The 22,368-nt window shown below is 43.9% G+C and overlaps 2 protein-coding genes across 2 annotated transcripts in view; one reads left to right on the top strand and one right to left on the bottom strand.

Moving 5' to 3' along the window:
• The window catches only part of LOC108695504 (oocyte zinc finger protein XlCOF6-like), a 72,040-nt gene that overhangs the window by 4,745 nt on the left and 44,927 nt on the right, over positions 1 to 22,368 (bottom strand). The gene's annotated exons all lie outside the window — the stretch shown is intronic.
• LOC108695528 (gastrula zinc finger protein XlCGF57.1-like) lies at positions 13,924 to 20,859 on the top strand. The gene is made up of 5 exons (XM_018224094.2): positions 13,924 to 14,302; positions 15,464 to 15,550; positions 17,852 to 17,956; positions 18,415 to 18,474; positions 19,212 to 20,859. The coding sequence occupies exons 2-5, from the start codon at positions 15,532 to 15,534 to the stop codon at positions 20,675 to 20,677; spliced, it is 1,650 nt and encodes a 549-aa protein (XP_018079583.1). The 5' UTR covers positions 13,924 to 14,302; positions 15,464 to 15,531; the 3' UTR covers positions 20,678 to 20,859.

Raw genomic sequence — 22,368 nt, 5'->3', positions numbered from 1 at the left:
CCACTTGCTGCTCCCTGAATTCCCAGGCTGTGCACTCAGCTCACTGCACTGTAGGACAGGAACCAATCAGCAGCTAGCAGGACCTGATAGGGAACTGAAGCCTGTCTGTGCTTGTGTGACTGCAGGGCTGTAATTGGCTGTCCCCCTCCTACTGTGCTTCTGCCAGGGACACGCCCACCCCTCATTCGAAACACAAACAGGGACCAGAGAACATCTATAGGGAGCTCCAATAAGAGGCTATTTTTAAAGATAATATTAATTTTTAGCACAAAGTGATAACAACACCATATATTACTTATAATTGCCTACAAAATTAGGGTTTTTACATTAATCCTATGTCTCCTTTAACTTGTAATATGTTATATAATGGCTAAATCTGAGCAACTTTACAATTGGTCTTCGTTATTTTTTTTTTATATATATAGTATAAAATGATTTGCCTTCTTGTGACTCTTTCCAGCTCTCAAATGGGGGTCACTGACCCGATCTAAAAACAAATGCTCTGTAAGGCTACAAAAGCATTGTCATTGCTACTTTGTATTACTTATTTTTCTATTCAGGCCTCTCCTATTCATATTTCAGTCTCTTATTAAAATCAGTGCATGGTTGCTAGGGGAATTTGGACTCTAGCAACCTGAGGGCTGAATAGAAAGCTAAATAGCTCAAAAACCACAAATAATATAAAATAAAAAATGATTGCAAATTGACACAGAATATCCCTGTGTGCATCATACTGACAGTTCATTTAAAGGTAAACAACCCTTTTGTCTTTAGTAATATTTACTCTTTGCCCTTGTCAATGATCTTAGTTGTAATGTACAACAGGTGGGATTATGAGTTACACTCAGGGAGTCATTGAAATGAGCATACGTAATATACTATACATGAAAGGTACCATTTCCAAACATACAAACAAAGGAAATGACCTGACACAGTATAAAAGTAGTACTGACCACAGTATAATGTATGTACACCTGTGTTACTCACTCACACATACTTGGCAAGTATTTTGGGAAGAATTGAGCTTTGGAGCATATGTTCTTGCCTTATATAGATACTTGGGGTGGGTACAGAGCCACTGAAAGACGTAAATACTCTGGAACACAAGGTCTCTCTTTCCCTGAGACACACACACACATATACACTAAGGGGCAGATTTACTAAGCTCGAGTGAATAATTCGAATGCAAAAATATTCAAATTTCAGTAATTTTTTGGGTACTTCGACCATCGAATTGGTCAAATAAGATTGAATTTGATCGAATCAAATGATTTGAAGTAAAAATCGTTCGACTATTCGACCATTTGATAGTCGAAGTACTGTCTCTTTAAAAAAAAAAAACTTCGACTTCATACTTCGCCACTTTAAACCTACCGAAGTGCAATGTTAGCCTATGGGGACCTTCCCCAGCACTTTTCTAAGTTTTTTTTTGATCGAATAAAAATCATTCGATCGATCGGTAAAAATCGTTCGAATCGTTAGATTTTATCGTTCGATCGAGTGATTTTTATTCGATCGAACATTTTGCACTAAAATCCTTCGAATTCGATATTTGAATTCGAAGGATTTTACTTCGAGGGTCTAATTCCAAGGTTTTTTAACCCTCGAAATTCGACCCTTGATAAATCTGCCCCTTAAACTTTATACTTGTAGAGATTATTTGCTTTAGGCTGTTAAGGGTATGATTGACTGGCTAGTTGTATTTTGCATATAATTTGTAACAATTCCACACAATAAAGATATTTTATCACCTTGGTGAGTGGTAATTTGACCATAATACTTACACAGAATAATATATGGATACATGATGTTTTACACAAAGACTCCAATAAAAAAACAGATCTAGGGAAACATAGACTTTTCAGATGAGACAAGCTCACATGAACCCACAAACTGACCTCACAGAAATACACAATCCCCTTATAGGATAAGTAAACCTTTAAACAAAGTGAATGTAAAACTAATGACACCAAAAAGGGGCGGGGCATGGTGGAAAAAGTGGTGGGGCCACTAGGTAGTGCCAAAAGGGGGCAGGGCCACATCACCAGAAGCTGAAGAAAATGTAAGTTTTCTCCAAGGGCTTTTGTAAATGATATTACAAATTACTGGCGGCTACATTGCTGGTACATTTTTAATACCGGCCCTGGCAGGTGTTTTACTGGTCGGGTGACAACCATTGATGTCTTATAGGTACATATGAGGATGTATCTATTCATGGACAGAGGAAAGGCTTGGGACACAGACACACACACATTCATATAAACTACATCATTTACATATATATATATACACTTAGGGTTGCTATCCTTAAAAAATTTGCAATCTTCATATATTTGTAACTGTTCCCTCTATTTATAACATTGGAATCATTGTTACTGGCCAGGCATATCAGAGGCACCAGCAGCATCACCTCCATACTCCTGAATCTCCAGCCATAACCTCAATAAGGATTAACTATTCTGCAGAGAATAGGGGGAATTACTCACCCAGGAGCCCAGGGGAGAGACAGCAGTGCAGGGAATAGGGGGAATTACCCAGGAGCCCAGGGGTGAGACAGCAGTGCAGGGAATAGGGGGAATTACTCACCCAGGAGCCCAGGGGAGAGACAGCAGTGCAGGGAATAGGGGGAATTACTCACCCAGGAGTCATGGGGTGAGACAGCAGTGCAGGGAATAGGGAGAATTACTCACCCAGGAGCCCAGGGGAGAGACAGCAGTGCAGGGAATAGGGGGAATTACTCACCCAGGAACCCAGGGGAGAGACAGCAGTGCAGGGAATAGGGGGAATTACTCACCCAGGAGCCCAGGGGAGAGACAGCAGTGCAGGGAATAGGGAGAATTACTCACCCAGGAGCCCAGGGGAGAGACAGCAGTGCAGGGAATAGGGGGAATTACTCACCCAGGAACCCAGGGGAGAGACAGCAGTGCAGGGAATAGGGGGAATTACTCACCCAGGAGCCAAGGGGAGAGACAGCAGTGCAGGGAATAGGGAGAATTACTCACCCAGGAGCCAAGGGGAGAGACAGCAGTGCAGGGAATAGGGGGAATTACTCACCCAGGAGCCCAGGGGAGAGACAGCAGTGCAGGGAATAGGGGGAATTACTCACCCAGGAGCCCAGGGGAGAGACAGCAGTGCAGAGAATAGGGAGAATTACTCACCCAGGAGCCCAGGGGAGAGACAGCAGTGCAGGGAATAGGGGGAATTACTCACCCAGGAGCCCAGGGGAGAGACAGCAGTGCAGGGAATAGGGGGAATTACCCAGGAGCCCAGGGGTGAGACAGCAGTGCAGGGAATAGGGGGAATTACTCACCCAGGAGCCCAGGGGAGAGACAGCAGTGCAGGGAATAGGGGGAATTACTCACCCAGGAGTCATGGGGTGAGACAGCAGTGCAGGGAATAGGGAGAATTACTCACCCAGGAGCCCAGGGGAGAGACAGCAGTGCAGGGAATAGGGGGAATTACTCACCCAGGAACCCAGGGGAGAGACAGCAGTGCAGGGAATAGGGGGAATTACTCACCCAGGAGCCCAGGGGAGAGACAGCAGTGCAGGGAATAGGGAGAATTACTCACCCAGGAGCCCAGGGGAGAGACAGCAGTGCAGGGAATAGGGGGAATTACTCACCCAGGAACCCAGGGGAGAGACAGCAGTGCAGGGAATAGGGGGAATTACTCACCCAGGAGCCAAGGGGAGAGACAGCAGTGCAGGGAATAGGGAGAATTACTCACCCAGGAGCCAAGGGGAGAGACAGCAGTGCAGGGAATAGGGGGAATTACTCACCCAGGAGCCCAGGGGAGAGACAGCAGTGCAGAGAATAGGGAGAATTACTCACCCAGGAGCCCAGGGGAGAGACAGCAGTGCAGGGAATAGGGGGAATTACTCACCCAGGGGAGAGACAGCAGTGCAGGGAAAAGGGGGAATTACTCACCCAGGAGCCCAGGGGAGAGACAACAGTGCAGGGAATAGGGGGAATTACTCACTCAGGAGCCCAGGGGAGAGACAGCAGTGCAGGGAATAGGGAGAATTACTCACCCAGGAGCCCAGGGGAGAGACAGCAGTGCAGGGAATAGGGGGAATTACTCACCCAGGAGCCCAGGGGAGAGACAGCAGTGCAGGACACATAGAGAGACAGCAGTGCAGGACAGGTGGAGAGACAGCTGCAGAGCAACACTTCCCAATTTGTTCCATTGAGGAATCAGATTCCAAGTGCTGGGGGCTGTGAATTCCCTGGACAATAATTCAGTGCCCCTCCCCTGATATTGTACAGTTGGGAGGCAGCCCCCCTCTATGTGAATAAACTGCATAGGGATCTACAGAGAGAATATAAAGCTGAATTTACTGTATATTCAGTTTCTGAGGGTATTTATGGGACCTTCCCAACCCTACAAGTCATTGCAGTAATCACATATACATAACATGCCCCACACAAGGGTCCTGCCCAGGTCTCCATTGGGCTTATGTGTTGAAACACATTATGTTTGTCCAGGTGCAGTAACCTAGAACAACCAATCAGCATGTAGCATTCATGGGTTAATGGGAAAACATCCTATTGGCTGCTATGAGTTAAGCTGGGGCCATAGATGGGAAGATTATGTCATACAAATTAAAGGTTTGTACAATTTTTCATACGATTTTGAGACTGTGTGTGGATCATCCCGACATTTTTCGTACAATGAGGGTCCGGTGCAGGTCTCTAGTGGTCTTATGTGTTAAAATACATTGGGGGGAATTCACAAAAGTGATGATATTGAGACAAAATAAAGTGGAGATAAAAGTGTCGGATTTCCCACCAAATTCACAAACCTCTATCTCCACTTTTGTGCATTTGTCTTTTAAACAGACAGTGTTCAGATTCTTTTGCACAACATCATTTTAAAGACATTTTTTCTGAATTTGTCTTTAGCTCTTACTACACCTGTCAGTCAGCCATTAAATTGGAATTTTTTTGGGGGAGGGGTTTATTTGACATGCCTACATGTTTGTGTAATTCCGTATAAGGGTCTAAATACAAAAAATGCTATTTTGCATTTGTATCAGAAATAGTTTTTATTATCTCAGGTCAATTGTCTAATTGCTGCTAAAACTAAAAAAAAATTATTTTTCCTTTAGATAATACATTCACTCAAATTGCTAATATTGCCTCATTAAGCTAAAACTAGTAAAATAATGCAAGTGTGACTTTTTACATATCAAATTGTATAGAATGAATTTCTTGTTTAATCAGTGTTTTACTTGTTTTTGAGGCTTTTACACTATAGGGTTAGACACAAACTTGTGCCCTGACTATAAAATGCTGATCCCTATTAATATGAGAATAATTCCCCAATGGGGCACCTACAGGAGGGGTGAAATGAAGATTTAGTTTATTCTAGAATTGATCTGACACATGGGGAAGCGTTATACTGAGCTTTACTCCATTTTTAAAATGTCGGGAGAAAATGTTGTTTAAACTGTAATTTTTGCTCAATGTTTATGTTGTTTGAAAGATAAATTCATAAAAGTGTCTGTAAAGTGTCGTTCTTTCACTAAAAAAAAGAAAAATAGCGGTTGAGTCGGAATTTAGGGCGGATTTCTGTTTGTGAACATGAAGATCGTATTTTACTACAGTTTAACACCACTTGAACTCCAAAAATGCTCTCTACTTTTGTGAATTCCCCCCATTATGTTTGCAGTAACCTAGAACAACCAATCAGCGCGTAGCATTAACAGGAAAACATCCTATTGGTTGCTATGAGTTAAGCTTGCCACAAAGATAAAGTAGTAAGAATTGAAGGTTCGTATGATTTTTTGCACAATAAATCTGACCTTGTGTGGATCGTCTTGACATATTTCGTACCCTGGAGATCAGTTGTTTAGTCGATGAGACAGGTTAGAAGATTTCTGTCGGCTAATGATAATACCTCTGTATGTATTGCCTATCTGATATCAATGGGCGACTGTCACTTCTATCTGTCATCTGACCTTCTGTCACGGGCACAACATCGTCTGAGTTGTTCTTTTACTACTTTGATTAGAGGGCTCTACAAATTAGATTTTACAAACTAAAGGTTAGGGTACAATTGAGACATTAGGATTTCAAAAACAATTTTGTGATTTATAACACAGCAATGATTAATTAAGGTACATCGAATAAGACTCTTTAAACAGTTGGGTCTTTAAGGAGAGTTTGAAAGTTTGGAAGGAAGGAGAAAGTCTGACAGCTTGTGGCAGAGAGTTCCAGAGAAAAGCAGAAGCCTGAGAGAAGTCTTGGAGGTGAGAATGGGCAGAAGTGATCAGAGGAGAAGTGAGGGAAGATCAGAAGCAGAGAGAAGGTTGGGTGAAGGAGAGTATTTGGAGATTAGAGATGAAATATAGGGAGCGGCTTCATTATTAAGGGCATTGAATGGGAGTGTAAGTAATTTGAATTTGATTCTAGAGGAGATTGGGAGCCAGTAAAGCAGAGCCGGGCCCAGCCAGCCAGGAGCCCTAGGCAACCTGGCTGGCCGCATCGGCGACTTGGTGCGCGCATGCACGAACAGACGCGTGCACGCGTGAACGGACGCTGGCGCACATGCGCCAATGGACGCGCAAGCACAAGCTGACTCTACAGAAGAGAGGGGACCGGATTAGGGGTAGGCAGGCAGAATGGAAGGTACGGGCCTGGCGCCCCTCCAGCTTTGTGCCCTAGGCACGTGCCTACTCTGCCTACCCCTAGTTCTGGCCCTGCAGTGAAGGGACATACATATGGGAGCAGCTGATGTTGAGCGGTGAGATAGATGAATGAGTCTAGCGGCCGCGTTTAGAACAGACTGGAGTTGTGAAAGGTGACTTGTTGGAATACCTGCGAGGAGTAGGTTGCAGTAATCAAGGCGGGAGATGATGAGAGACTGAATCAGTGTTTTAGTTGATCTGAATTGAATATTCAGGCAATGTTGCGCAGTTGAATGCGACAAGATTTTGCAAGTGTTTGAATGTGTGGTGAAAAAGACAGATGAGAGTCTAAGATAACTCCTAGGCAGCCTGTGTGGTGGAATGAAAGGTGGTGTTGTTTACTGTGAGTGATATCTGAGGGACAGGGGAAGATCTTGGAGGAAATATAATAATGAGTTCTGTTTTTGAGAGGTTCAGTTTCAGGTGGGGCTGTGACATCCAGGAGGAGACAGCAGAGAGACAGTCTGTGACTTGGGAAAGGACAGAATTAGAAAGATCAGGAGTAGACAAGTAGAGTTGGGTCTCATCAGCATAAAGGTGATACTGAAGTCCAAATGACTGAATGAGTTTTCCTAGTGAAGTTGTATAGAGCGAGAACAGCAGGGGGCCAAGAACAGAGCCTTGAGGAACTCCAACAGAGAGTGGGAAAGTAGTAGAAGTAGAGTTAGAGAAGGAAACTTTATTTAATCTGAATGGTAAGAGGCTGGTTGGAAGACTGGGACATCCGACAAGACTAAAATCTGGACGTCTGTGGCCGACTTTACTGCAACTGGGCAAACTTCATTTATTACATTAGGGGTACATGGCACTTTAATAACGTGCAATTCTGAACTTGTGATGCAAAAACATCCGTGGTAATGACAAGAGTTTTTACCCATGTGTATTAGCCAGGGAAATGTCTTAATTACCCATAATTCATTCTACTCTCCCACAAACCTTTGCACTACTTCACTTTTCCCATAAACCACCACAACATCACATCAATCGGAGCTTCGCCATACGCATTCCTGGCTGCCATTGTTGGGGGAGGGGCTGGTAAAATCTGCACCTGAAGGGGGTCACAAATGTTACACAAATTGCACAAGTTATGTATAAAGATGTGTTACAACTAAAGGATGTTTCCTATTTGCATTGGACTTGCCATTTGCACTTCCGCTCACTTACCTCATTTATCATTACCATAAATGTATAAATTAATTGTGTGTGCATTATTGTTTCCCTAATGAATATAATGAATATAGTACTTGATCAATATATAATAATCTATACAGCTGCAGATATTATATTACACAGTTCTGAGATAAGTATTCCTTAAAAGTGGAATGTAAAGATGTAACACAAAGATGTAACACAAAGATGTAACACAAGGGATTTATTATGGGTGGGGGAAGGTGTATAGATCCAGTAACAAAGGCCCGTCTTGTCTCACACACACAAATCAGTCACACACTTATATCCACACATATAGATATATATTTCCAGAAGGCTGTCCATCTAACATTTGGTTAAATATCCATTTCATGTGATCTCTTGTAATATATGTGACCTGAACTATAGAACTTACATTTATTAGGGATACAGTTTATTTTACACTTAAACGTCATTTACGTTAATTCCATATCAATTACGTTACTTGCACATCAAACAAAGACAATGCACAGGAGCTTAAAGGAGAACTTAAGCCTAACTAAAGAAGTAGGTAGAAATGTTGTACATGATGTTTTGTGCTTCTGTACCAGCCCAAGGCAACCACAGCCCTTTAGCAGTAAAGATCTGTGTCTCCAAAGATGCCCCAGTAGCTCCCCATCTTCTTTTCTGCTGATTCACTGATTCACATGCTCTGTGCTGCTGTCACTTACTGAGCTTAGGGAGCCACTCACAATATACAGTACACATAGAATAGAAATGTCACAATATAAGGCTGATTAGTAATTAATACACAATTACTACTACTGAAATTTATTTTCTACAATATTAGCAGTTTTCGACTGCTAATAGCAGGCTCTCTTTGAAAATCTGAGAGTCTGTGCACATGCATTAACATTAAGGTCCCTAACATTGAATGAAAGAGAGAGCTCCTGGGCTTAACGGCTGGTAGAAGCACTCTAAAACCGCTAAGTATCTCAAAAGTCACTAAATAAAGAAATGTAATATCAATAGCAAATGTGATAAGAAGTACAATGTAAACAGATTTAAACCAATTCATTTTTTTGGATGTGGATCCCCTATAATATGCTTAAAGGATAAGTAAAACTTTAAAATAAGTGAATGTAAAATTGATGAGGGGGCTATTCTAAGCACTTTTGTAATGTACATTCATTATTTATTTATTTTTAATTCCAAGATATTAAGGGATACATGTACTGTTAATATGAATGAATTGTGTTACAACAGCGCCACCTGCTGGTCAGTTTCCCACCAGTCTGACCACCAAGTAGTCAAGGAAGTTGTCAGGAGAAAGAAAGAGGCTGATGTTCTTCTGCTTAGGAAAACAATTAGAAAACTTTCTCACATCTTTCCTATGCAGAAGAACATCAGCCTCTTTCTTTGCAGCCAGACGCCTAAACTCCAGTGTTACTGACCCACAGACACAAGCAGTGAGACCCCTAAACTCCAGTGTTACTGAGCCACAGACACAAGCAGTGAGACCCCCTAAACTCCAGTGTTACTGACCCACAGACACAAGCAGTGAGACCCCTAAACTCCAGTGTTACTGACCCACAGACACAAGCAGTGAGACCCCTAAACTCCAGTGTTACTGACCCACAGACACAAGCAGTGAGACCCCTAAACTCCAGTGTTACTGATCCACAGACACAAGCAGTGAGACCCCTAAACTCCAGTGTTACTGACCCACAGACACAAGCAGCGAGACCCCTAAACTCCAGTGTTACTGACCCACAGACACAAGCAGTGAGACCCCTAAACTCCAGTGTTACTGACCCACAGACACAAGCAGTGAGACCCCTAAACTCCAGTGTTACTGACCCACAGACACAAGCAGTGAGACCCCTAAACTCCAGTGTTACTGACCCACAGACACAAGCAGCGAGACCCCTAAACTCCAGTGTTACTGACCCACAGACACAAGCAGTGAGACCCCTAAACTCCAGTGTTACTGACCCACAGACACAAGCAGTGAGACCCCTAAACTCCAGTGTTACTGACCCACAGACACAAGCAGCGAGACCCCTAAACTCCAGTGTTACTGACCCACAGACACAAGCAGTGAGACCCCTAAACTCCAGTGTTACTGACCCACAGACACAAGCAGTGAGACCCCTAAACTCCAGTGTTACTGACCCCCAGACACAAGCAGTGAGACCCCTAAACTCCAGTGTTACTGACCCACAGACACAAGCAGTGAGACCCCCTAAACTCCAGTGTTACTGACCCACAGACACAAGCAGTGAGACCCCTAAACTCCAGTGTTACTGACCCACAGACACATGCAGTGAGACCCCTAAACTCCAGTGTTACTGACCCACAGACACAAGCAGTGAGACCCCTAAACTCCAGTGTTACTGAGCCACAGACACAAGCAGTGAGACCCCCTAAACTCCAGTGTTACTGACCCACAGACACAAGCAGTGAGACCCCTAAACTCCAGTGTTACTGACTCACAGACACAAGCAGCGAGACCCCTAAACTCCAGTGTTACTGACCCACAGACACAAGCAGTGAGACCCCTAAACTCCAGTGTTACTGACCCACAGACACAAGCAGTGAGACCCCCTAAACTCCAGTGTTACTGACCCACAGACACAAGCAGTGAGACCCCTAAACTCCAGTGTTACTGACCCACAGACACAAGCAGTGAGACCCCCTAAACTCCAGTGTTACTGACCCACAGACACAAGCAGTGAGACCCCTAAACTCCAGTGTTACTGACCCACAGACACATGCAGTGAGACCCCTAAACTCCAGTGTTACTGAGCCACAGACACAAGCAGTGAGACCCCTAAACTCCAGTGTTACTGACCCACAGACACATGCAGTGAGACCCCTAAACTCCAGTGTTACTGAGCCACAGACACAAGCAGTGAGACCCCTAAACTCCAGTGTTACTGACCCACAGACACAAGCAGTGAGACCCCCTAAACTCCAGTGTTACTGACCCACAGACACAAGCAGTGAGACCCCTAAACTCCAGTGTTACTGACCCACAGACACAAGCAGCGAGACCCCTAAACTCCAGTGTTACTGACCCACAGACACAAGCAGTGAGACCCCTAAACTCCAGTGTTACTGACCCACAGACACAAGCAGTGAGACCCCTAAACTCCAGTGTTACTGAGCCACAGACACAAGCAGTGAGACCCCTAAACTCCAGTGTTACTGACCCACAGACACAAGCAGTGAGACCCCCTAAACTCCAGTGTTACTGACCCACAGACACAAGCAGTGAGACCCCTAAACTCCAGTGTTACTGACCCACAGACACAAGCAGTGAGACCCCTAAACTCCAGTGTTACTGACCCACAGACACAAGCAGTGAGACCCCTAAACTCCAGTGTTACTGACCCACAGACACAAGCAGTGAGACCCCTAAACTCCAGTGTTACTGACCCACAGACACAAGCAGTGAGACCCCTAAACTCCAGTGTTACTGACCCACAGACACAAGCAGTGAGACCCCCTAAACTCCAGTGTTACTGACCCACAGACACAAGCAGTGAGACCCCTAAACTCCAGTGTTACTGACCCACAGACACAAGCAGTGAGACCCCAAGAAACTAGAAATGTATTTATTTAAACAAAATGAATTGCCACTTACCCCCATCAGCTTCAGCCTAGACCAGTAACAACTAACTGCTGTCTAGTTATTGGGGTTAGTTATTTAGTTATTGGGTCATTGAAGAATGGCAATATACTACATGTGTTACTATCTATATCTATATTGCACTTCCTAGAGTGTGAATTTCGCTTGGTACAAGGGAATTGTATAGATTTATGGCTTATCTCTGTATATATGAAGTTATTTGGGAGGTTCCTCTGTGTCATTGCATTGGAACAAACACAACCCCTTGGTCATACCTCCACTGAAAATAGACCATACCACCTCCTGTGTAATATTACTAGCGATGCACCAAATCCACTATTTTGGATTCAGCCAAAACCCCGAATCCTACATGAAAGATTTTGGCTGCATCCAAATCTGCATATGCAAATTAGGGGTGGGAAAACATTTTTTACTTCCTTGTTTTGTGACAAAGTCACGCGATTTCCCTCCCATCCCTAATTTGCATATGCAAATTAGGATTTGAATTCATTTCGGCCAGGCAGAAGGTTTTGGCCGAATCCGAATCCTGCTGAAATCCTGGATTTGGTGCATCCCTAAATATTCCAGCAGATATACTGGCGTTATGTGATAGAGAAGGAAATGTAAAGGAAAGGGAATAGAAAATAGAAAAGATGCAGCTCAGCTCCAGAGAGAAGCCCAGTGTTACAGGCCTGCTTATTTAACCCCATCAGTGCCTGCTGAGCTTTCTGTTTGCTTCTGAGGATCTTGTGTTGACTCCAGTTCTTCTTTCTCCTTCTTTACATGAAACATTTCTGGTTTTGTCTCTGCCAGTGAAGTACATGACAGTTAGGATCAGTTTGGAATTATACACAGTTATATTCATTGTCTGAACCAGAATATTAGATTTTATTTGGACTTATTGGGAAGGGTCAACCCAACACCTTGATCCAGAAGAGCAGCACCTCGTCCCCGTCTTTCTGTCTGGAGCCCTTCTAACCTCTGAAAGGTGTGGGTGTTGGGTGAAGTAGCAGAAGTAGTACAAAGGCTGGGGACTGCACTACTGCTTTATAAAAAGGGACAGAAATCTTTAAAGGAAAACTATACCCCCCAAACAATGTAGGTCTCTATAAAAAGATATTGCATAAAACAGCTCATATGTAAAACCCTGCTTCATGTAAATAAACCATTATCATAATAATATACTTTTCTAGTAGTATGTGCCATTGGGTAATCATAAATAGAAAATTGCCATTTTAAAAAATAAGGGCCGCCCCCTGGGATCGTAGCATTCACTGTACTCACAAACATACCAACAAACCATACATGTTAGGTCACATGAGCCAATTAACAGACAGAGTTGTGTCTTTTGCTTCCACACTTCTTCCTGTTACAGTTAGAGCTGCAGTATTTCTGGTCAGGTGATCTCTTCCTGTTACAGTTAGAGCTGCAGTATTTCTGGTCAGGTGATCTCTTCCTGTTACAGTTAGAGCTGCAGTATTTCTGGTCAGGTGATCTCTTCCTGTTACAGTTAGAGCTGCAGTATTTCTGGTCAGGTGATCTCTTCCTGTTACAGTTAGAGCTGCAGTATTTCTGGTCAGGTGATCTCTTCCTGTTACAGTTAGAGCTGCAGTATTTCTGGTCAGGTGATCTCTTCCTGTTACTGTTAGAGTTGAAGTATTTCTGGTCAGGTGATCTCTTCCTGTTACAGTTAGCGCTGCAGTATTTCTGGTCAGGTGATCTCTTCCTGTTACAGTTAGAGCTGCAGTATTTCTGGTCAGGTGATCACTTCCTGTTACAGTTAGAGCTGCAGTATTTCTGGTCAGGTGATCTCTTCCTGTTACAGTTAGAGCTGCAGTATTTCTGGTCAGGTGATCTCTTCCTGTTACAGTTAGAGCTGCAGTATTTCTGGTCAGGTGATCTCTTCCTGTAACAGTTAGAGCTGCAGTATTTCTGGTCAGGTGATTTCTTCCTGTTACTGTTAGAGTTGAAGTATTTCCGATCAGGTGATCTCTTCCTGTTACAGTTAGAGCTGTAGTATTTCTGGTCAGTTGATCTCTTCCTGTTACAGTTAGAGCTGCAGTATTTCTGGTCAGGTGATCTCTTCCTGTTACAGTTAGAGCTGCAGTATTTCTGGTCAGGTGATCTCTTCCTGTTACAGTTAGAGCTGCAGTATTTCTGGTCAGCTGATCTCATAGGCAGCACACAGACCCTCACGAAATGGTGGCTCAAGGCAAGAGATGTAAAAGGGCAATATTTACTTAAATATATATTCCAGTTTGGTAAGATTCTTTAATATGCCACTTAATATGATATGAACTATCTGTCGCTTAAGTGTTCATTTTGGGGGTATAGTTTTTCTTTAAGAGGAATCAATATGGCTGTGTAGTATCTACCAGTTCCACAACCTGAATCTATTTCCAGCTGTATCTCAGCCACATGAGAATAGTTGTGCGGCCCCGTATATCCCTCCGCACTCACACACACACACAGCCCTAAGGCAAGGTCACGTGGGTACTACCTAGCGCTGCTCTCAGTGCTGATTGGGCGGCCAGAGCCCGTAACGGTGTGTGAGGGGGGAAACGAAACCTACAAGTTATTATTGAGAACCACGTGGTACTAGGCTGCCCGCGGCTTCTCTCTCATCTCTGCCTCAGTGTAACCCGACCTGTCACTCATGAGCATTTCTGAAGCCGACCACTAGATGGCGCTCATATACAGATACGCCTCTCACTGCACGTCAGCAGTTCCTCAGTCTGATCGCGAGGTGTCTGGCCTGACCGGGAACCTGTTCGACGCTGTTACTGTTGTTACGGGAAGACATTTCTGAGTGCACCGCCTTTATTTGCTGCCTTCCTGGTGCCAAAGACTTGGTAAGATTTGTTATTTGCACCTTTCATTCTCTTCTAGCGGATTTCACTGACACAGGACTGATATTCTGCTCTTCCCATTGGCTCATGTGCTCGAGCTGCTTCCCTGCCCTTTATTTCTCTTATTCACCGAGGAATTGGCTGGAAGCTCTACTGTACTGGCTTATTATAGGGACAGGCTGAGACACAGTGTGTGCCCAGAGAATAATATATATATCTATATGAACATTTCATTCCCTCCAGACTTGGGCCCATCATCAGCCTTGTGCCCTGGGAATGTGTCAGCTTTACAGTCAATGCCAGTCCTGAGTATCACTCACTACTCTCCCTCCTTATAAGTCTCCCTCCTTATAAGTCTCCCTCCTGCCCCTCCTCATAACTGTCCCTCCTGCCCCTCCTCATAACTGTCCCTCCTGCCCCTCCTTATAACTGTCCCTCCTGCCCTTCTTATAACTGTCCCTCCTGCCCCTCCTTATAACTGTCCCTCCTGCCCCTCCTCATAACTGTCCCTCCTGCCCCTCCTTATAACTGTCCCTCCTGCCTCTCCTTATAACTCTCCCTCCTGCCCCTCCTTATAACTGCCCCTCCTTATAACTGCCCCTCCTTATAACTGCCCCTCCTTATAACTGCCCCTCCTTCCCCTCCTCATAACTGTCCCTCCTGATAACTCTCCCTCCTGCCCCTCCTTATAACTCTCCCTCCTGCCCCTCCTCATAACTCTCCCTCCTGCCCTCCTTATAACTGTCCCTCCTCATAACTGTCCCTCCTGCCCCTCCTCATAACTGTCCCTCCTGCCCTTCTTATAACTGTCCCTCCTGCCTCTCCTTATAACTCTCCCTCCTGCCCCTCCTTATAACTGTCCCTCCTGCCCCTCGTTATAACTGTCCCTCCTGCCCTTCTTATAACTGTCCCTCCTGCCTCTCCTTATAACTCTCCCTCCTGCCCCTCCTTATAACTGTCCCTCCTGCCCCTCCTTATAACTGTCCCTCCTGCCCCTCCTTATAACTGTCCCTCCTGCCTCTCCTTATAACTGTCCCTCCTGCCCCTCCTCATAACTGTCCCTGCAGTGTGGATATCACGATTCTCCTGTTCCCAAGGTAAATCCACCCCTAAGGAAATACACTGTGAGCTCAGAGTCACTTGTGCTTTTTGTCTCTCTTTCAGACCTGGTGAATATGAATTAAAGTCTCTCCTATTCGCCCAGCACCAGAGAATACTTGCTCCTTACCAACATGGAGGATCAGTTGTCTGGTGAGTTTTTTTAAAAATAAAATAAATATATATTTAAACACAAATACAGTTAGGCCCATAAATGTTTGGACAAAGACCTTTTTTTTCTAATTTAGTTTCTGTACATGACCACAATGAAGTTTAAATGAAACAACTCAGATGCAGTTGACTACAGACTTTCAGCTTTAATTCAGTGGGTTGAACAAAATGATTGTATAAAAATGTGACGAACTAAAGACTTTTTTAGCACAATCCCTTCATTTCAGGGGCTCAAAAGTAATCGGACAAATGAAAAAAGTGCAAATGAAATGTTCATGTCTAATAGTTGGTGGAAAATCCTTTGCTGCAATGACAGGCTGAAGTGTTGGACTCATGGACATCAGCAGATTGTGGGTTTGCTCCTGTTTAATGCTCTGCCAGGTCTTTACTGCAGCCGCTTCTTTCACTTGCTCTTTGTTTGTGGCCTTTCTGTCCCACGTTTAGTCTTCAACAAGTGAAATGCAGCTCAATTGGCTTCACATCAGCTCAATATTCCACTTCTTTGCTTTAATAAACTCCTGGGTTGCTTTGGCTCTATGTTTTGGCTCATTATGAGACGCCTCCCAATCAATGTGAGTGCATTTAGCTGGAGCAGACAGTGTCTCTGAAGAGCTCACAATTCATTCTTGTGCTTCTGTGTCACATGATGGATAAACACTAGTGTCCCACTGGCAGCCATGCACCCCAAGCCATCACACTGCCCCCCAAATGTTTTATACACAACTGTGCTATGCTTTGGATCATCAGATCTTCCCAAGCCTTCTCCACACTTATTTACTCTTGCCATCATTCTGCTGGAGCTTCATCTTGGTTTCATCTGTCCAAAGAAGGAGTTTCCACAACTGTGCGGCTTTTTTAGATGTTTTTTAGCAAAGTCCAATGTAGCCTTTGTATTGTTGGTGCTTATGAGTGGCTTGTACCTTGCAGTGCCCCCTCTGTATTTACTTCATACAGTCTTCTCTTTATGGTAGACTTGGATATGGAGACTCTACCTCCTGGAGACTGTTCTTCACTTGTTTGGCTCTTGTGAAGGGCTTTCTCTTCCCCATGGAAATGATTCTGAGATCATCCACCACTGTTGTCTTCTGCAGACGTCCAGGTCTTTTTGTGTTGCTGAGTTCACCAGTGATTTCTTTCTTTCTCACCATGTACCAAACTGGAGATTTGGCCTCTCCTAATATTGGAGCAATTTCTCAGATGGGTTTTTCTGTTTTTGCAGCTTAAGGACTTGTTTCACCTGCATGGAGAGCTCCTTTGTCCCCATGTTGTCTGTTCCACATACACCCCCCCCCCTCAAATCAACTCCAGGGCTTTTATCTGCTTCATTGATAATGACATAACCAAGGAATTGCCCCACCTGCCCATGAAAACCTTTGAGTCAATTACTTTTGAGCCTGAAATTAAGTCATTGTGTTAAAAAAAAGTCTTTAGTTGGTCATATTTTTATACAATCTTTTTGTTCAACCCACTGAATTAAATCTGAAAGTCTGCAGTTCAACTGCATCTGAGTTGTTTCATTTAAAATTCATTGTGGTCATGTACAGAACCAACATTAGAAAAACATTGTCTCTGTCCAAAGATTTATGGGCGTAACTGTGTGTGTGTATATGTATGTGTGTGTGTATATATATATATATATATATATATATATATATATATATATATATATATATATATATATATATAATTAGTGCTTGCTGGCAATACACACGTCATCTGATCTATATTGTCAGCCTGCCCAGGTATAAACATTGCATTACCCCTCAATATGAAAACCCCTCTACCCACAAGTGGGATAATTTCCTATGTAAGTAATAATCTCATTTCTAAACTAACTCAACATCTCATAGACAAAAGCCTGTAGTCTCCAGTGTGGACTTTCCAATAGGTTGGGAGGCGGGGCTTCCTCTTGTGCACTGACAGTGAGCTGTGTGTAGAGCTGACAGTTAGGAGTCCGGCTACTCACAAGTAGTAAACTAGAGCATGTTCTGAGCCCAAAAGTAAGCGGGCAGCTAGATGTGTCTGATCTGAGTTATGTTGTTTAACTTTACCTGCCCATGGGGTATTTCATTCTAGGATCCAGTCCTCTCTGTGGTTTAGAGGTTTCCTATATCTGCATGAAGGGAAATGATCATGTGATCTAAAGAATAAGGGGTTCTGATTTTCTCCTGGGCAAGTGACCCAAACACTAATGTGGATGAGCTCAGGTTTCTTTTCCAAGTGATTGTGCAAAGTCTCATCTAACTCCAGCTGTGCCTGTCACCGTCTGTTTTTTCCTGGCAGAGCCGGAACCAGAACCAGAAATATTACTGATAAAGATAAAGGAGGAGCAGGAATCCGACTATGACGATTATGAGAACCTAACAGAAAGCTCTGGTTCTGATGGGGGTAAGTTGCCTCAGAAGAAACAATATTCCTTGTTCTTACAAATGTCTCCTTAGTCTGGTGCTGGAAATAGTGGGGTTCAGACAATTCAGTTGTAGCATGTTTTATTAGCTCTAACCAGGACAGTATAGACTTCTATATCTCCCATAAGCAAGTTCTGCTCCCCCTCATCCATCAGTCACTGAAAGAGCAGCAGAAACTCAGACTGGCTGGAGGTAAGGACCCCCCTATAAGTATTTGGTATTGGTATGTGCCGGGGACAAATAAGTTGTATCATAATACATAATATTAATTATGCTTTATGTATACGTCTGTTTATAGTAAGGGGTAGGCAATTAGAGCCTATATCTTGTCACAGAAGTGTAAAATAGCATATTTTGAAAACTTAGTTTGCCCCTTTTGGCAGTGAACAGGTTAAGGCAGGACCTAAACGTTTCTAATATAATTCCACTTGTTTTTAGGGGATTTGGAGGAGAGCAAGGAAGATTCCTTGGGACTATCACCAGGTTGCATTAAAGAAGGTACGTTGTCTGTCTATCTGTCTGTCTGTCTGTCTGTCTGTCTGTACGTACACATATAAACCTGCTGTAGTGTAGCACATGTCCATTCCATCTGATGCATCTCTGAGTCTGAATAGCTGAGCTTTAAGGGGTGCTTCAAAATGTAGTTGACTTTTAAAGGCCTATTTATCAAAGATCGAATTCATGTGAGTTGTTTTAAAACTCTCAAACTCCCATGAAATTGAAATTTGACCGATCAAAATGTATCAATAAAAATCGAATTTTTTAAAGTCGGCCGGAAAACTCAAATCGAATTTAATAAACTCGATTAGAGTTTTTTTTTAAATGTCAGGAAGGCTGCAAACAACTCCAAATTGATCCCTGGACGTCTCCCATTGACTTAAATGGCAATTCAGCAGGTTTTAGGTGGGGAATAGTCAAATCCGAGTTCATAAAGGGCCAGAGTTTGACAGTTTTGACCATAAAAAAAACTTAATTTCGACTCTTGATAAATCTGCCCCATAGCGTGTTACAGAATGGCTAATTCTAAGCAACTTTTCAATTGGTCTTCATTATTTTGTGTCGTTTTCAAATTTGCCCTCTTCTTCTGCTTTCAAATGGGGGTCGCTGACCCCATTAAAAAAAATGCTCTGTTAGGCTACACATGTATTGTTACTATTTTTTATTACTCCTCTTTTAATTCAGTCCTCTCCTATTCATATTCCAGTCTCTTATTCACTCATCTTTTCTTTTGCTAGACAATGGTATAAATGATGAGGGGAATAAGGAGCAGAGCACCCCAGATGCCAGTGACTGTTCTGATACAATGGATGTGGCCCAGGGGCCGGCGCAGCACAAAGCAGCCAGTAACTCAGAGTGCGAGTCTGGCAGGAGGAAAGCAGAAGGCTCCGTGAGCTCAGAAGTGTCAGGATTTATCTGCAATAAATGCGGCATTAGCTTTTCTGTCAACTGGGAGTTCCTCACGCACGTGTGCAGCAGCAGCAGCGCATGGAGTGAAACTGACAGAGAACTGAGAGAGGGGGACAGTAATTCCCAAACCCACCATTCCGCCAGCACAGAGACGTTCCACTGCAGGGAATGCGGCAGAGACTTTGTTGTTAAGCTGGCGCTCATGGAACATATGAAGACGCACAAAAAAGCGAAACCATTCGAATGCTCAGAATGCGGGAAACTGTTTGTGCAGAAAAGCAGCCTACGGATTCACCTGAAAACCCACAGCGAGGAGAAACCATTCACCTGCACGGAATGTGGGAAGGGCTTCACCCAGAAGGTGTCGCTGCTCAATCACCGAAACATCCACGCGGGACTGAAACCTTTCAAATGCTCAGAGTGCGGCAAAGGCTTTGCCCAGAAATCCGCACTCCGCAGTCACCAGACTATTCACACGGGGGCGAAACCCTTCAAATGCACAGAGTGCGGCAAACACTTCAATAAAAAGAGCAACCTGCTGAACCACCAGAAAATTCACACTGCAGAGAAGCCATTCACCTGCACTGAGTGCGGCAAGAGCTTTGCCCAAAAGGCCACTCTTCACAATCACCAGAGCATTCACACCGGGGAGAAACCCTGCTCCTGCGCAGAATGCGGCAAGGTCTTTGGTCGCAAGAGCACCCTCCAAAGGCACCTGAAAACCCACGGGGAAGAGAAGCTGTTCTCATGTCCAGACTGTGGGAAAAGCTTTTCCCAGAAACCCGCGCTGCGCATACATATGAGCATTCACCCACCCAAGAAACCCTTTACTTGCACAGAGTGCGGAAAGTGCTTTGCCTTTAAAGAAAACCTTCAGAAACACCAGAGCATTCACGCGGTGCAGAACACTTGCGTCGGCTGCGGAAAATGGGTGGTTCAGATGGGAGAGAAAAGGTTCAAGTGTGCCAAGTGCGGAAGGAAAATCCCGATCAGCGAATTGCTCTTCAAATGCCCCGTGTGCGGCCGCGTCTTTCCTCGGAAAAGCGAACTGGTGAATCATCAGAAGGTTCACATAAGGGAAGCGCTTTTCCAGTGCTCGGTGTGCGGGAACGACTTCTTCAGGAAGAGCGACCTGGCCATTCACCAGAAAGTTCACGAAAGGGAAAAACTTTTCAGGGAGGCTGAAGGAGGGGGGGAGGTGCCGAAAAAAAAGAAAAAACTTAAGAAACGCAGGGCAGCTTGCTCAGGTGGGGCGGGAGGGGATGAAGTGGGGGTTTCAGAGAACACCACCTGAGATTAAACAGTCTCTGAGTGCTCCGTATACTAAGCACTTCCCTAACAGCTTCCCCAGCACAAACAGTTAAAGGGATACTGTCATGGGAAAAAATGTTTTTCTTCAAAACACATCAGTTAATAGTGCTGCTCCAGCAGAATTCTGCGCTGAAAACTTTTTTTTTTTTTTCAAAAGAGAAAACTTTTTTTTATATTTAATTCGGAAATCTGACATGGGGCTAGACATATTGCCAGCTGCCCCCAGTCATGTGACTTGTGCTCTGATAAACTTCAGTCACTCTTTACTGCTGTACTGCAAGTTGGACTGATATCTCCCCTCCCTTCCCCCCCCAGCAGCCAAACAAAAGAACAATGTGAAGGTAACGAGATAGCCGCTGCCTGGTAGATCTAAGAACAGCACTCAATAGTAAAATCCAGGTCCCACTGAGACACATTCAGTTACATTGAGTAGGAGAAACAACAGCCTGCCAGAAAGCAGTTCCATCCTAAAGTGCTGGCTCTTTCTGAAATCACATGACCAGGCAAAATGAGCTAAGATGCACCTACACACCAATATTACAACTAAATACACTTGCTGCTTCAGGAATGACATTTTATATTGTAGAGTGAATTAATTGCAGTGTAAACTGTCCTTTAGAAATAAAAACCACCATAAAAATCATGACAGTCTCCCTTTAAGGACAAAGCCTGTTAGAGGACAATGTGTCTGGCACTTTAAGGGTTCATCAACTGTAAACTGTCAGTCTGTACTTGCTGCTCTGCTTGACTCACAAGGCATGGGGCAAGGAGAGATCCTGCTGAGGCTTGTGCTCCAGTAATATCTGTTGATCTGCAGTAGCCATCATTGCTATAGGGCCTCCATCATTATACTTTCTATATATTAATAACTGGATCTCTCCCTGACTGCTGAGACAACTGCTGAGGAATCAGGGACAGTTCGCTGCAATAAAAACCAATGAGCTCTGAAAATGAATCAATGGATATTATTTAATGTTCTATAATACCTGCTGGTTTTTAGCACCTTGTGTACATTCTAAACACAGAATATTCATGTAATGCTGCTTCATGTTACATCTCTCACCACTGTTTTGATAAAATGTTCTACATTAACTCTGGTGTGGGTTTCTTTTCCTTACTTGGTTTTCTTATGTTAACTAGAAAGTGACCTGAAAACTGCTGAGAGTTTAAAGTAAAGTATTTTTTCACTGCAGCCAGTTATAAAGATAGTTAGATTTTCAGCCATAAAGCAGGACAGGACTGCTGCTTACAATGGGGATCAGATAGGATCTGTGCAGCCACTGGGACAGAATGTTCTGTTATACAGATAGCTAGAATCTCAGCTGCCATAAAGCAGGACAGGACTGCTGCTAACAATGGGGATCAGATAGGATCTGTGCAGCCACTGGGACAGAATGTTCTGTTATACAGATAGCTAGAATCTCAGCTGCCATAAAGCAGGACAGGACTGCTGCTTACAATGGGGATCAGATAGGATCTGTGCAGCCACTGGGACAGAATGTTCTGTTATACAGATAGCTAGAATCTCAGCTGCCATAAAGCAGGACAGGACTGCTGCTTCCAATGGGGATCAGATAGGATCTGTGCAGCCACTGGGACAGAATGTTCTGTTATACAGATAGCTAGAATCTCAGCTGCCATAAAGCAGGACAGGACTGCTGCTTACAATGGGGA

This window comes from Xenopus laevis, chromosome 6S (genome assembly GCF_017654675.1).
Source record: "Xenopus laevis strain J_2021 chromosome 6S, Xenopus_laevis_v10.1, whole genome shotgun sequence".
Taxonomy (NCBI): domain Eukaryota; kingdom Metazoa; phylum Chordata; class Amphibia; order Anura; family Pipidae; genus Xenopus; species Xenopus laevis.
This window is presented reverse-complemented; position numbering and strand designations above follow the sequence as displayed.

Excerpts from the sequence above, each read along its gene's own strand:
- LOC108695528 (XM_018224094.2), top strand. Across the intron at positions 17,957-18,414 it reads AAGCTCTGGTTCTGATGGGG|GGGATTTGGAGGAGAGCAAG; the intron begins GTAAGTTGCCTC and ends ACTTGTTTTTAG. Across the intron at positions 18,475-19,211 it reads ACCAGGTTGCATTAAAGAAG|ACAATGGTATAAATGATGAG; the intron begins GTACGTTGTCTG and ends TTCTTTTGCTAG.